The sequence below is a fragment of the Lagopus muta genome, chromosome 29 (genome assembly GCF_023343835.1).
Source record: "Lagopus muta isolate bLagMut1 chromosome 29, bLagMut1 primary, whole genome shotgun sequence".
NCBI classification, from domain to species: Eukaryota; Metazoa; Chordata; class Aves; order Galliformes; family Phasianidae; genus Lagopus; species Lagopus muta.
In genome coordinates, this window is record NC_064461.1 from 1,676,896 (window position 1) to 1,691,698 (window position 14,803).

The 14,803-nt window shown below is 64.9% G+C and overlaps 3 protein-coding genes across 3 annotated transcripts; 2 read left to right on the forward strand and 1 right to left on the reverse strand.

The window, feature by feature from the left end:
* Positions 1-148: 148 nt before the first annotated feature.
* CFAP126 (cilia and flagella associated protein 126) lies at positions 149-2,222 on the forward strand. Its single transcript, XM_048929262.1, is given in 6 exon segments — positions 149-199; positions 354-416; positions 817-897; positions 977-1,027; positions 1,029-1,154; positions 1,641-2,222. Coding segments are annotated over 6 exon segments (531 nt in total). The 5' UTR covers positions 149-172; the 3' UTR covers positions 1,824-2,222.
* A 101-nt stretch (positions 2,223-2,323) lies between these two features.
* On the reverse strand, positions 2,324-8,505 carry SDHC (succinate dehydrogenase complex subunit C). Its single transcript, XM_048929263.1, is given in 7 exon segments — positions 2,324-2,652; positions 3,518-3,684; positions 5,301-5,362; positions 5,668-5,675; positions 5,677-5,770; positions 6,128-6,178; positions 8,440-8,505. Coding segments are annotated over 7 exon segments (507 nt in total). The 5' UTR covers positions 8,460-8,505; the 3' UTR covers positions 2,324-2,547.
* An 802-nt stretch (positions 8,506-9,307) lies between these two features.
* MPZ (myelin protein zero) lies at positions 9,308-13,164 on the forward strand. The gene is made up of 6 exons (XM_048929127.1): positions 9,308-9,623; positions 11,113-11,279; positions 11,366-11,579; positions 12,446-12,581; positions 12,675-12,735; positions 12,875-13,164. The coding sequence occupies exons 1-6, from the start codon at positions 9,557-9,559 to the stop codon at positions 12,977-12,979; spliced, it is 750 nt and encodes a 249-aa protein (XP_048785084.1). The 5' UTR covers positions 9,308-9,556; the 3' UTR covers positions 12,980-13,164.
* The last annotated feature ends 1,639 nt before the right edge of the window (positions 13,165-14,803 follow it).

The following is a 14,803-nucleotide window of genomic DNA, read 5'->3' on the forward strand; positions in this document are numbered from 1 at the left end:
CAGCCCGAACTGTTCCGATCCCAAAACCCGAACTGATCCGATCCCACAGCCCGAACTGTTCCGATCCCAAACGCGGAGCCGCGGCCGTTCCCTGCATTTCCCCCCTTCGGCCGCCAGGCGGCGCCCTGAGGCGTCCCGGAGGGCCGGTTGCCAGGAGACGGCGGACGCTGCGATGGCGGCGCGGTTCAGCGCGGGTCAGGTGGGGAGCGGGGCTGCAATGGAGGGGGGTGGGATGGAAGGGGGGGGGGAAATGGGTCCGAGGGAACCGAACCCGGAGCCGTCGGGAGGACCCGGATTCGTGGATCCCGGGACCGGGGGGAGCCGTTCTCCCATCGGCTGCGCTCCCCCCGCAGTACGAGGACGCCTTCACCCCCCATCGCCTGCAGAACTGGAGCGTTGCCCGGCGCTGCCGGCAGGTACCGCAACGACGGGACCCCACCGGGACCCCCCCCATCCCACCCCCGACCCCCATTGCGACCCCCCACCTGCACCAACGGCCTCCCCCCCCCCCCCCAAACACCACCGGCACTCCTCCCTCCCCCCCCCACTTCTACCCACAACCCCCCGCGACCACCACCCACCTTCATCCCATCCCCATCGAGACCCCAGCCCCCCATCCCCCCCCAGCCCTCCAAATCCTCCCTCCGTGCCCCCCATCCCCGAACATCCCCATTCTCCCCCGATCCCTTCCATCCCCCCATCCAACCCCATTGACCCCCCCATCACCATCCCTCCCCATTCTCCTCCCCACCCCCCATTGCCCCCATCCCCCCCCCACGCTCCCCCCACCCCATCCCATTTATCCCCCCCACCCAGCGCCCCTCCCCCCGGGACGGCTCCACTCAACCTTTAGCCAACGATCGCGGCCATTTGCTGCCCTCGGTTCCTCGCTCCCAGGTGCGTGCAGCCCCCCCCCCAACCCTCCCCTCTTCCAGCCCCGCACCCCCCCCCCCCCCCAACGCCTCCTCTCCTCCAGGCCTCCCCATGGGGGACGTTTTTGGGGACGTGGGAGATGCCGGCCCGGATTCCCCCCCCCTCAGCTGAACCTCACGGCCCGTTCGGCCGCCGCCGCCGCGCAGCTCCGCGCCTGGATGCAGAAATGCTCAGCGCCCAGTGGGGGCTGCGGTGGCCTCAGCGCCCACACGGCTGGGAAGGTGGGCGCCCAACCTCCCCCCCCCCCCCAAAACCAGGGACCCGGGGACCCCTTGGCCGCGGCACTTTGGGGCCTCGGCGTCCCGGCAGCTCGGCACCGCGATGCCGCGTCGCTTTGACACCACGCCGCCTCGCCCCCGTGTCACCTCGGGGCTGGAGGCGGCCCCTGAGCCGTGCCACCACGTCACCCACGTCACCCCGTCGTGTCACCTGGACACCGTGCCGCCTTTTCTGTCACCTTTCCTCGCCACTTTGTCACCCCCTTGTGACCCCACACGGTGACCCCCGTGGTGTCCCGACACAAAACGTTCCCTGAGACGGCAGCGATGCTGACCCCCCGTTTTGGGGGCTTTCTGCCCCGCTCAGCTCGGTGCCCGCGCGCTGTGGGCGCCGCTCCCCTCCCATTGGGGTCCCCAAATCCCCCCCTCCATCCCCACATCCAGCTCACACCCCCCCCCCCCCCCCCCGTCTCCATTCTCCCCTCACAGCCCCAGCAGAGCTGCGGGGCTCCTGGTGCCGCCCTGGAGCCGAGGAGCGGCGCTGAGGACGGGCGCGGAGCGCAGCCTTCGCCCACGGCGGCAGCAGGGGAGCAACGGGGCAGCAGCAGCGAGGGGCAAAACGCAGCGCTGGGGGCGGCGCGGGGCAGAAACGGGGCCGCAAGCGAACCCTGAAGGCGATTCCCCCCCCCCCCAAATCTGCAGGAGCAGCGCGGAGCCGGCAGGGCGCAGCCAAAGCCCAGCTCGTCCTTAAGGCTCGGCGAATAAAAAGGAGCTCCCCATCAAAACCATGGGAAGTTTGGGGCTGCAAAAAACGTCGGGTGTCGCCGTCAGATTCCGCCCCCGCTGCGGCCCCGCAGAGCCGGGATTCAGGGCTGCGGATGGGAGGCGGGACCCCAACGGGCTCCCCTGCAAAGCAAAGCCAGCAAAGCGCAGCTCAAAGCCATCGGAACCCATCAGAGCGCAGCTCAAAGCTCCGCAAACACCCAGAGCGCGGGGAGGAAAGGAGGAAACCGCCGGCAGCGTCGCACCGACGGAACCCGGCGCCCAAACTCCGAAGGCCGGCGCTTCTCCCAGCTCCGCCAGCGGCTCCGGGCCGCTTTTAAGAGCCGCAGTTTCCTTTCAGCTCGGCGCCAACCCGCCCCCCATCGGGGCCAAAGCGCAGCAGCGCAGCCTCAGCACGGGGATCGAAGCTGCTTTATTGCCAACGAATCCCAGAGGGGAAGGAAGGAAACCCAGGGGCGCAGAGCAGCGCAGGGCTGAGCGTCTGCCCAGCATCACGACTGGGGGGGGTTGAAATGCTGCCCTGCCCCCCCTTTCTGTCTGCCCAAAGCCAGGAGGGCTGAGCTGGAATCCATCTGCCGCCCTTTGGGACGTGGTGATGGGGGGGGGGGCTGTGTTACATCGCCGCGATGCCCGCGGAGGAGAGCAGGGTCAGAATCAGCACCAGAAGCCCCGACTGCTCCACCTGGCTGAGCTTGAAGCCTTTCCCCAAATCCCACGCCTGCAGGGGGAGAAGAGAAGCAGATTTAAGGGACAGGAAAGGACAGCAGAGGGGCTGCAGCACCCGGGGGGGTCAGAAGAGCCTCAACTCCCCCCCCCCCCGGCCCCACCGTTGCCATGGGTTCGGGCCCCCCCCCCCCCCCCAAACCGGGGCGCTGCAGGATGGGGACCCCCCGGCTCCCAGCTGAAGGATTTGCTCCTCACATCCGACCCAAATTCCCCCTCTTTCAGTTTCAAACCGCCCCCCTCCCCCCATCCTTTACATCGGGGGCTCCCAGGACCCCCTGTTCACCCCCCCCCATAAGCAGGGCTCCCTTCAGCTCCACATCAGCCGGACTGCTGCTCTGCCCCCTCCCGCCGATGGAAATGGGTCACAAAGCAGCGCAGCTCCCACAGCCCCAAAGCTGCACAGGTTGATGGCAGCTGCCACCAAACCCGGCCTCTCAGGAGCTGCAGAAACACCAAAGCAGCCCCAAAAAGCTTCAAGTCCTGCCCCCCTCTCCCCCCCTCCTTCCCCAAACACAGAAGTTTGGCTGAGCTGAGCCTCAGCTCCAACCCCCATCCCAGGCTGGACGCCCCTTCCTGCGCCCCCATCTCCACCTCCAGGCGCCCTGCAAAGCTCCTGCCAGGCTCCTTCATCAGCACAGGGCACTGGAAATCGCAGCACAGCCAAGGGAAGGGATGAGGAGCAAAGGGTGGCCGCCCTGCAGGGCTCCTCTGTGCCCCACACAGGGGACACGGGGCAGGGGATGCCCTGGATCAGCACAGTGCTCCACACAGCATCAGTCAGAGCACTCAAAAACAGCACTGAGATTCATTCCTGCTCCCAAAGGCACCTTTCCCACATCCCACAGCAGCTCGCTCACCAGGTGCCGGATTCCATTCCAGGTGTGGGTAGGAGAGGGGAAAAACCAGGGCGAATTTAGCAGAGTAGAGATGAGAGCAGGGCCAAGGCTGAGGGATTTTACCACGGCCACGTAGTGAGGGAACTGCTCTGGGAGCAGCAGGGCGGCCAGGCTGAAGAGAGAAACTCCTGCAGGGACACAACAGGGAGGTTATGGGGGGGCCAGCGGCCCCAGGTCAGGTTTGGGGGCAAACAAGAGGGAGGAGGATCGTCCTGCAGCAGCTCATGGGCTGTGGGGGCTCCATGTGGGGCAGGGAGGTGTGGGATGGGGGCAGAACATGGGATGGGGGGCAGCAATGAATGGGATGGGGGCAGAACATGGGATGGGGGGCAGAGCATGGGATGGAGGGCAGCCAGGCATGGGATGGGGGGCAGAACATGGGATGGGGGGCAGCCAGGCATGGGATGGGGGGCAGAACATGGGATGGGGGGCAGCCAGGCATGGGATGGGGGGCAGAACATGGGATGGGGGGCAGAACATGGGATGGGGGGCAGCAAGGTGTGGGATGGGGGCAGAACATGGGATGGGGGGCAGCCAGGCATGGGATGGGGGCAGAACATGGGATGGAGGGCAGCCAGGCGTGGGATGGGGGGCAGAGCATTGGATGGGGGTCCTGCAACCGAGGGCAGTGAGCAGAGCACCATGAGCTCAAATGCAGAGGGATCAGGCTGGAGGCTCAGCTGAGGTGGGGGGACGTGGCCCAATGCAGCCCCACACGGGGGGGCAGCAGCCCCCTCCCCAGCACCCACAGACAGACAGATGGACGGACTGACAGCCTGAAGGAGCCCTGCAGCTCCTCCTCCTCCTCCTCCTGCTGGCTCCAGATGCTGCTGTGCTCAATGGCAGCTGATTGCAGCACTCATCTCCTCCTCCTCCCCCCTTTGTGTGGGGCTCAGGAAGCTTCCCCTGATTGCAGCCTTTGCTGGAGCGGAGCTGAGCTCTTCCCCCCTCTTCTCAACAAAAAACGTTTCTGCCCCCCCCCTGTGCTCCAGCAGCCTGGAAATCGATGCCTTCCCCACCCATGGGCTCCTTTATGCGGCAGCAAGAAGTGCAGCAGCAGCTTTGGGACCCACAAACCCCCCTCCAGTCCCAGAGGTGAAATCTCACAGCTTGCAGCAGCCCTGGCTGCTCACTCTCACAATGAGGGGCGCTCAGCCCAATGCTGTGGGTGCTTTTCAGCCCCTTCCCTCTGCGCCCTCCTGCAGGAGCCCCTCCAGCTCCTCCTGCTGCCCCCCCAAGTTGCCACAGAAGCCCCCATCCTGGCTGCTATGGGAGCACGGTGCAAATAAAGCGGCCTTTCACAGACTCTGGTTGAGTCGCACCATGGCAGGGGGGGGATTTCACCCCTTCTGATGCCAGCTCTGCCTCCCCCTGCTCTCAGGAAGCTGAGAAGCTGCTCTATGGAGGATCCACAGAGCTGTGCTTGGTGCCAGCGCTGCCCTCCTGCAGGGCCTGGGGGGGGTTGGCACCACATGAGAGGGGACAGAAGGGCAGCAGAGCAGCGCCGTGCGTCCCCTCATGGGGGGAGGCATGGAAGAAAGCAGCACCTCACCATGCAGGCAGTGCTGTGAAGGCATCCAGGGCTTAAAGCATCGCTTTGCAGAGCTGCTGCAGCACCACAGTGGGGATAAAAGGGGAGGAAACCCGGGGCTGAAGGCAGAACAACAACTGGGGAGCCGAGGGGAGGAAACGGCCGGCAGCAGCCGCAGCTCTGAACCCCCACAGCAGCCAGAGGAGCACAAACCTAAGCTGAGAGCGACGCCGGTGCCGCGGTGCGTGATGGACATGGCCATGGGCAGCGACCACCTGCAACAGAAGCAGTTTGTCAGCAAAAGGAAAGGGGGGGGGGGGGGCAGGGAGCCGTGGGACGAAGCGCAGCTCAGCGCCGCTCAGTCATCCCAGGAATCCGGGCCGAGGGAAAAGGGAGAGAGTGGGGAATGTGAGGAGGCAGCCTGGGGCCGGCAAACGGCGCAGGAATGGGGAGGGCATCTGCTGAGAAAGCTCTGAGGGAGGGGAGCTGGGGGCAGCCTGAGCTGGGAGTCGGGGGGGGGGGGGGAAAGGGGGGCAGGGAGGCCCCAGCCTCGTGTTGCCGCTGCCGCACGGAGCCTTACTTGTAAATGGGAGACGTGAGGGGACAACGGGCGGCTGGATTTGGTGTTTTTCTCCCAGAAACGAGCCATCTCCTCCTTGGCTGTGGTGGCCATGGGGACGACGCTGCGAAAAGAGGGGGAGGGCGGGCGCTCAGCAGCGCCAGGAGGGGCGGCAGATCAGAGAGCAGCTGAAAGCAGGAACCAAAAGCAGGGCTCTGTAACTCGAGGTGCCCGAGATCCCGCTGCTCCCAGCCCAACCGAGCAGAAAAGCGGCAGGAAAGCAGCGTTTCTCCTTCAGCCCAGCAGCGCAGGGGGTGGCAATGGGATTTCCTGCAGCTCCCAGCCCTCCTCAGGCTCAGCAAACGCTGCTGCCCCACCGAGGGTAAAAGGCAGCAGGCAGCCAAGACGTGGGGCAGAACGAGGGGATGGGATCCCAAGGGGAAAAGTGAATCCATCGCTCCCCACAGCGCCCCACACTCACTGGTGCACCGAGGGGCCGAGCCGGGCCAGCAGGCAGCGCCGAGAGACGCATCTGTAAGAGAGGAGGGGGAGAAGCTGTCAGTGCCACAGAGATGCAGGAAACGCCGCTGCTGTGGGGCCAAATGCGGCTCTGCAGAGTTTGGGGTCCTAAAATCGGGCTGCATGGGAGAGGATGCGGCTCTGAGTCTGGTCACAAATCAGCCTGGGCAGCATGAGAGAGTGGGGGGGGCAGCCAGACCCACAGGCAGGGGGCTGGGAGGTGTCAGCAGAGCCTAAGCAAGCTGGGATTCTGTGACCCCCCCTCATATAAAAGGAAAAAAACTCCCTGCTCTTTGCTGAGGCCTCAGGCTGAGCCCACAGCCCGGCTCTGCCCCACATCCAGCAGCTCCCTGTTACATGGCAACCCAGCCTCACAGCCCCCCACCTCACAGCCCCCCACCTCACAGCCCCCCACCTCACAGCCCCCCACCTCACAGCCCCCCCACCTCACAGCCCCCCTCCCCACCTCACAGCCCCCCTCCCCACCTCACAGCCCCCCACCTCACAGCCCCCACCTCACAGCCCCCCCACCTCACAGCCCCCCCCATCTCACAGCCCCCCCACCTCGCAGCCCCCCCACCTCGCAGCCCCCCCCACCTCGCAGCCCCCCCCCACCTCGCAGCCCCCCCCACCTCGCAGCCCCCCCTCCCCACCTCGCAGCCCCCCTCCCCACCTCACAGCCCCCCCCACCTCGCAGCCCCCCCACCTCGCAGCCCCCCCACCTCGCAGCCCCCCCCATCTCACAGCCCCCCCACCTCGCAGCCCCCCTCCCCACCTCGCAGCCACCCCCCCACCTCGCAGCCCCCCCCCACCTCGCAGCCCCCCCCACCTCCCAGCCCCCCCACCTCACAGCCCCAACCAGGCAGTGCCCCCTCCCTGCAGCCACAACCAGGGATGGGGACGCATCCCAACCCCCCCCCGTTCCCCTGGACGCCCCCCAGGCTCTCATCCATCACAGCCACGCAGGTCGGCTGTCGCCACGTTTCAGCTGAGAGCAGAGGCACAAAAAAAAGAACAGAGCAGAGGAGTGGGAGCCGCTGGGCATGGAGCAAAGCAGCGATTGTGAGGGCACCGCAGGGCAGCTCTCCAGGAGCCGCCGCAGCCCCCAGGCTGGCGCAGCTCGAAGGCTTGCAGATGGTGGGTTGGAATGAAGGACAAAGGAGGAGGCGTGGAGAAGCTCTGGGGTCGTTCATCCAACTGCTGCCCCCGCTGCAGGGTTGGCAGCGGTGGAGAAGCGAAGCTCTGCCGCCCTTTGCCTTCCTGCGGCCGCACAGAAGCTGCCCTGCTGTCACAGCTGCTCCGTCTCCTCCATAAGGAAGCCCTGAGGAGCTCCCCTGTACCACAGCACCCTTAGGATGCTTCCTTTCCACGGCCTCCCCTGGCAGCACAACATCCCAACACAGACCCACCATTGGGCACCACAGATCCCCCCCCCCCCTCCCCAAACCCAAATCCCAGCCCCCCGACCCCCCACCTGAGCTCCCCTCCCTGCGCTGCCCCCCTTCGCTGCTGACTGGAAGCTGTTTGCTTCCCCCATCCCCACCACCTCTGCTCATCCCGCAGGAACAACGACGCCTCTGTGTTTGAAGGCTCTGAGCAGAGTCACAGCAGAGCCGAGCCACCACCTCTGCCTGCAGGCCCCGCGTTGCCCCCACTCTCGACCCTCCTCCCTCAGCTCCCCTCCCTCAGCAGCTGCACACAGGAGCACAGACCCACACATGAGACCCCAGCCCAGAACAGAGCCCCCAGCTGCACCCCCCCCTTCTCACATCCCTTCTGACCCAAATCTCCCCCCAACCAAACGAATCCCGCTCGCAAAGCACCCCGGCCTCTCCATCGCTCCTCACCCTTCCTCTCCAGCTCCCCTCCCATTGCACCAAGCAGCCTCTGGGTGCAGAAATTCACCTTTTGGGGCAGACATTTCCCCCCCCTCTCCTCGTACCTCCACCGGCTCCCCTTCATCCCCCCCTCCCCTTACCCCCCTCTGAAGGCCCACGGCCCCTCCAGCCCCGAGCTTTTGCCCTACAGACCCCTCCTCACCCCTCACCCCCGCAGGCCGCCGTCTCACGGCGCCGCTCCCTCACACAGCTCCCCGTTCTCCCCCCCACCCCCCGCTTCCCACCCCCCAGCAGCCCGGAGGAGCCGCACCCGGCGGGATCCCGGCCTCGGAAACCTCGCAGCTCCGGGACCGGAACGGAAACGGGGGAGACGGGGACACAAAAAGAGGGGACGCGGAAACGGGGGACACGGGAGGCCCCGCCCGCACGGAGTCACCTCAACAACAGCGCCGCCATCTTGAAGCGCTGCGCTCACCGGAAGTGCCGGTGACGCACTTCCGCTCCCCCGCGCCTCGCCCCGCCCCCCCTCCCGGTGCTCTGCTGACCCAGCGATGCGCGCGGCAAAAAAAAAAAAGCAAAATGCGGTTTTTTTACCCCAAAATCGGAGGCGGCCGGGAGCCACGGGGGCAAAATGTGTCCCCAGATCCCTGTCGCTGTGTCCCCATGTCCGTCTGTCCCCATGTCCATCTGTCCCTATGTGACTTAATGGCCCCAGGTCCGTCTGTCCCCATGTCCCCGGACCCCGATGCGTCCCCGTGTCTGTGTGTCCCCGTGTCCCTCTGTCCACGTGTCCCCGTGTCCCTGCATCCCCGCCTGTCCCTCTGTCTGTCTGTCCCCACACCTCCGTGTCTGTTCGTCCCCGTGTCCCTGTTTCCAGATGTCTGTCTGTCTGTATGTCTGTGTGTCCCCGCACCCCCTTGCCCCCATACCCCCATGTCTGTGTGTCCCTGTGTGTCTGTATGTCCCCACATCCCTCTGTCCCCATATCCATCCGTGTCCCCATATCTGTGTGTCCCCCTGTCCCTCTGTCCCCATACCCACATCCCCATATGTGTCCCCATATCCATATGTCCCCATATCCATGTCCCCATACCCACATCTGCATACCCACATCCCCATACCTGTATCCCCATACCTGTATCCCCATACCCACATCCCCATCCCCATGTCCCCATCCCCATGTCCCCATCCCCATGTCCCCATATCTGTGTCCCCATCCCATGTCCCCATCCCCATGTCCCCCTCCCCATGTCCCCAACCCGTGTCCCCATCCCCGCATGCCCCCCATCCCCTCCATCCCCATCCACATTCCTCCCCTCCCGCCCCCGTTCCCTCAGGGAATGCAGCCTCACAAAGCCCGCTCTGTGCCCACCGCATGCCTTCCCCTCCTCTCCCAACCCCAAAACAAAATGTCCCCTGTCCCCAAATCCCACCCCCCGGGGGACTCAGCCGCCTACAGCCCTCATCCCATTGGCCTCCCGTTGGCCCCACTCGATGCTGCTGGCCCTTAAACCCCACAGCCCGCCCTCCAGGCACCCTCTGACAGCACCAAGATGGCGCCGGGTGCCATCGGGGCCGGACGCCTCCTCCTCCTCCTCGCCGGGCTGCTGGCGGCGTTGGGTGAGCGGGGATGGCAGCGGGGATGGTTGTAGGGGGTGATAATAGGGGGGGGAAGGCGGTGTGGGGGCAACGGGGTGGTCGTTGTTGAGGTCGGTTGGGCGGTGGAGGAGTGTGGAGAAGTGCAGGAGTGTAGGGATGGGGGGTCTTGGAAATGTGGGGTCATGGGGATGGAGGGTCGTAGGGATGTAGGATTGCGGAGAGGGAAGGTCTTGGAGGTGTGGGATCGAGGGGATGTGGGACCGTGGGGGTGTAGGGCCATGGAGGTGTAGGATCCTCCATGTAGGATCATGGAGGTGTGGGGTGGTGGGGATGTGGGGCCATCGGGACGGAGGGTCTTGGAGATGTAGGATGGTGGGGATGTAGGGCCATGGAACTGTAGGATCTCGGAGCTGTAGGATCACGGGGATGTGGGATGGCGATGGGGCTGCAGGGCTGTAGAACTGTAGGATGGTGGACCTGTAGGGTTGTGGAATCGTGGGATGGTAGAGTCACCAAAACGTGGAGCTGCAGAGAGGATCGTAGGACTGCAGGGTTGTGGGTCTGTAGGGACGTGGAATTGTAGGAGCACAGAAGCACAGACCTCATAGAAACATGGAGGGCTGCAATCAGAGCCGTGGGATCACGGGGTCACGGAATCGTAGCGCTGTAGGATCACTGAATCATAGGGCCACAGGATCGAGGGATCGAGGGATCAGCCGCTCACAGAACCCACAGAGCGGAAAACACCCACAGGGATCATCGGGGCCAACTGCTGCTCACCGCCGTGGGGCTGCGAGGAGACCTCAGTGCCACCCCACAGCCACCGTAACAAGGAGCCTCTGTCCCTGCCAACAAAAACCCCTTGGTGGCATTCGGGGACTTGGGCACGGCGTGGGGGCACAGGGCAGCTGGTGTCCCTATGGGGCTGGTTGTTGTTCCCATAGGGCTGGTGGGTGTCCCCATGGGGCTGATGGCTTTGCCAGTGCCATGCTGGCATCCCCATGGGGCACCGTGGCTCTACTGGGGCCATCTTGGTGTCCCCAGGGGACAATGTAGCTCTGCCACATGGTGTCCCCATGGAGCTGATTGATTTCCTGGTGCCACACCGGTGTCCCAATGGTGCTGATGGCTTTCCAGTGCCATGCTGACATCCCCATAGGACACTGTGGCTCTATGGGTGCCGTGCTGTTGACCTGACAGCACCGATGGCTCTACCAGTGCCACATTGGCGTCCCCATGGGGCACCATGGCTCTATGGGTGCCATGTTGGCGTCCCCATGGGACACCATGGCTCTATGGGTGCCAAGTTGGCGTCCCCATGGGGCACCATGGCTCTATGGGTGCCATGTTGGCATCCCCATGGGACACCATGGCTCTATGGGTGCCATGTTGGCATCCCCATAGGACACCATGGCTCTATGGGTGCCGTGCTGTTGACCCGACGGCACCGATGGCTCTACCAGTACCACGTCGGTGTCCCCATGGGGCTGACAGCTCTCCCCCCCCTCAGGGCCATCCCCCACATCGGCCATCCACGTCTACACCCCACGGGAGGTGTACGGCACCGTGGGCTCCCACGTCACCCTGTCGTGCAGCTTCTGGTCCAGCGAATGGATCTCGGAGGACATCTCCATCACGTGGCACTTCCAGGCCGAGGGCAGCCGCGACAGCATCTCTGTGAGCACCACGCCGCCTCCGCCCTCGGGCCCCCATCGCCCCCCGCGCCGCCGCCCACAGCGCCCCCCGTTCCTCTCCGCCCGCAGATTTTCCACTACGCCAAAGGCCAGCCCTACATCGACGACGTGGGCACCTTCAAGGAGCGCATGGAGTGGGTGGGCAACCCGCGGCGCAAGGACGGATCCATCGTCATCCACAACCTGGACTACACCGACAACGGCACCTTCACCTGCGACGTCAAAAACCCTCCCGACATCGTGGGGAAATCCTCCCAGGTCACCCTGTATGTCTTAGAGAAAGGTACGGCCGTCCACGGCCCCACTGCCACCCCATATTGCTGTCCCCAGCCCCGTATCATCATCCCCATCCTTGTATCATTGCCCCCATCCCCATATCGTTGTCCTCAACCCCATATCATTGTCCCCACCCCCATATTGTCCCCACACCCATATCATTGCCCCCACCCATATCATCACCCCCACCCCATATCATCATCCCCATCCCCATATCATTGTCCTCAACCCCATATCATTGTCCTCAACCCCATATCATCGTCCCCATCCCCATATTCCTGTCCCCACCCCCATATTGTCCCCACACCCATATCATTGCCCCATCCCCATATCATCATCCCCATCCCCATATCATTGTCCTCAACCCCATATCGTTGGCCCCATCCCCATATCATTATCCCCATCCCCATACCATCGCCCCCATCCCCATATCATCGCCCCCACCCCATATCATCATCCCCATCCCCATATTCCTGTCCCCATGCCCACCCACATCCCTACCCATATCTCTGTCCCCATCTCCACCCCCATATCTCTGTCCCCATCCCACCCATGTCCCCATATCTCTGTCCCCATCCCCATATCGTTGTCCCCACCCCCATACTGCTGTCCCCATCCCCACCCACGTCCCCATCCCATCCATGTCCCCATATCGTTGTCCCCATCCTCATATTCCTGTCCCCATCCCTCCCGTGTCCCCATATCTCTGTCCCCACCCCCATATTGCTCTCTCCATCCCCACCTGCATCCCCATCCCCACATCACTGTCCCCATCCCACTCACATCCCCACACCTCTGTCCCCATCCCCATATCGTTGTCCCCACACCCACGGGATGTCCCTGATGTCCCTGATGTCCCCGATGGCCCCGCAGTCCCCACTCGTTATGGCATCGTTCTGGGCTCCATCATCGGCGTCGCCCTCCTGCTGGTGGCCCTGCTGGTGGCCCTGGTTTACCTGCTGCGTTTCTGCTGGCTGCGCAGGCAGGCGGTGCTGCAGAGACGCCTGAGGTGAGTCGCCCCCAAAAACTGGGGGAGGGGGGGGAAACAAAACCCCCCCAGGACGGGAACTGACGGCTTCCATCTGGGCGCCCCCCCTTACAGCGCCATGGAGAAGGGGAAGCTGCAGAGATCGGCCAAAGACGCTTCCAAGCGCAGCCGGCAGGTGGGACAAAAGGGGACAAAAGGTGCGATTGTCGCCTCCTGCCCTGCGGGATGGGGGCGACGATGGGGCGGCGATGGGGCGGCAATGGGGCGACAATGGGGTGACAAAGGAGTGACGAGGGGCTTCGGCCGCCCCGCAGGCTCCCGTGCTTTACGCCATGCTGGATCACAGCCGCGGCACCAAAGCGAGCGCCGAGAAAAAACCCAAAGGAGCTGCGGGTGAAGCCCGGAAGGATAAAAAATAGCGGTTAGAGGGCAGGGAAGGTGCCGCAACCCCCCCTCCAGATGGGGAGAGCGCCGCGGGACCCCCCAAAACCCCAAAGGTGGTGATGACCATCGAGATGGAGCTGCGGGGGGAGACCCCGACCAGCGCCCGCTCCCCATCGCGGGGCAGCTTGGCGGGCGCCCTGCGGAGCATCCTGCACCCCAACCGTGTGGGGAGGTGACCCCCAACCCCCCCCCAAACCCCCCCCAAAACCCCCCCAGCAACGGGGACCCGGCGACGAGCAGGGTGTGGTGCTTCCCCCCGGGTCCCCCCCCCCCCCCCTCCGTACCCCACAGCCCCCCAATATCGGCACCTTCCTCTGCGCGACCGCTTCCCCCCCCCCCCCCCCCTTCCCACCCCGGAGCTCTGATGTAATTTTTATTTCTCTTCCGACCCCAAAACCGTCGAATTTTCGCTCTCCGCTCCCGCCGTCCCCCCCCCTCCTCGGGGACGGCGCCGCCCCACCAACCGCCCCACGTTCCTCCATCCCCATCCTTTCCTCCGTCCCCGTTTCTTTTCCCCTTTTCTCGCCGTTTTCTCGTCTCTCCCAGCGACCGACCCACGATGACGTCGCAGGGCGCCCCCAAACCCCCGCCCCGTCCCCTCCGCCCTATTAACCCTCCCGCCCCATAACCCCGACCCCAAAGCCTCGCAGAGGAGGAGAGGCTGCGCTGCCCCCCGCCCGCTTCGAGGCGCTGCTCTATTCCCCCCCCCCCTTCATCCCCACCCCCACAGCGCCCTTAATAAAACTCACATCTCCCGTGCGCCCCATTGAGGATTTGGGGCGTCATCCCCACGGGCCTTCAGCTTTTTGGGTCCCCTGGGGGTGGCTGAGCACTCGCAAACTCGTTGCACGCAGCCCCCGTTACGAGCTGCGGTTTCCCCACCTCTCATCGCGTCGGCGTCAATTAAACCCCCCCACGAAAAAAAAGAAGCTATAGGGTGGATTTGGGGCCCCCCATCCCTCCCTTCCCATCTCCCCATTGGGACCTGGCTCTGTCTGCCCCCCCCCCCCCTTCAAGCTTACACGTAGGGCTGCCCCCACCCTACAGCCCCTCATTATGGCACGGTGCCCCGACCCCGCAGCGCCCGCAGCCCCCACCCAAGCGACCCTATAATTGGCTTTGCCCTAATAAGTCTGCGGAGCGCACGGGGGCAGCGCTATGGGGCAGCCCTAAGCCCCACGGGGCGTCCCCTCCTCTTGGCTCCGGGGATTATTTTCCTATCCGGAGTTATTTTCTGCTCCCAACCGCTCCCGTTGTCCCCACGTCACCCCGTAGAACCCGGCGCCGCCAACCGACCCCCAAAGCCCCGAGGATTTTGGGGGGGGGGGGGAACCCAACGATGGGGTGAGGATCCCCACTGAGGCCCCAACGCCCCGACCCCAAAGGGACGCCTCAGATGGGGCCGGCGCCACCCTAAAAGGGGGCGCGGAGAGATTTGGGGTTCCGGGGGGGGATCCCGCACAGATCGCACCAGCTCTCTCTTCTCCCACTGCTTTATTCCAGTGCTCAGCCCCCCCAGAAAGCAAAGTGGGGGGTGCGGGGGGGGGGTATGGGTGACACGGGTGACCACAGCCTTCAACAGCCCCTGCCCCTTTAAGAGGACACGGGGGGTCTCTCATTTGGGGAACACCATCCCATAACCCCCCCCCAGCATCAACATCACAATTAAGGGGGACAAATGGGGTCACGCCGGGGGATGGAGAGGTGCCCCCCCCTTACAGCAGGGCTGGGGGACATCGGGGGGACCCCCCCCCCAACCCCCCACATTAAAGGGGGGGACCCTCACCTATAGGTTAGGG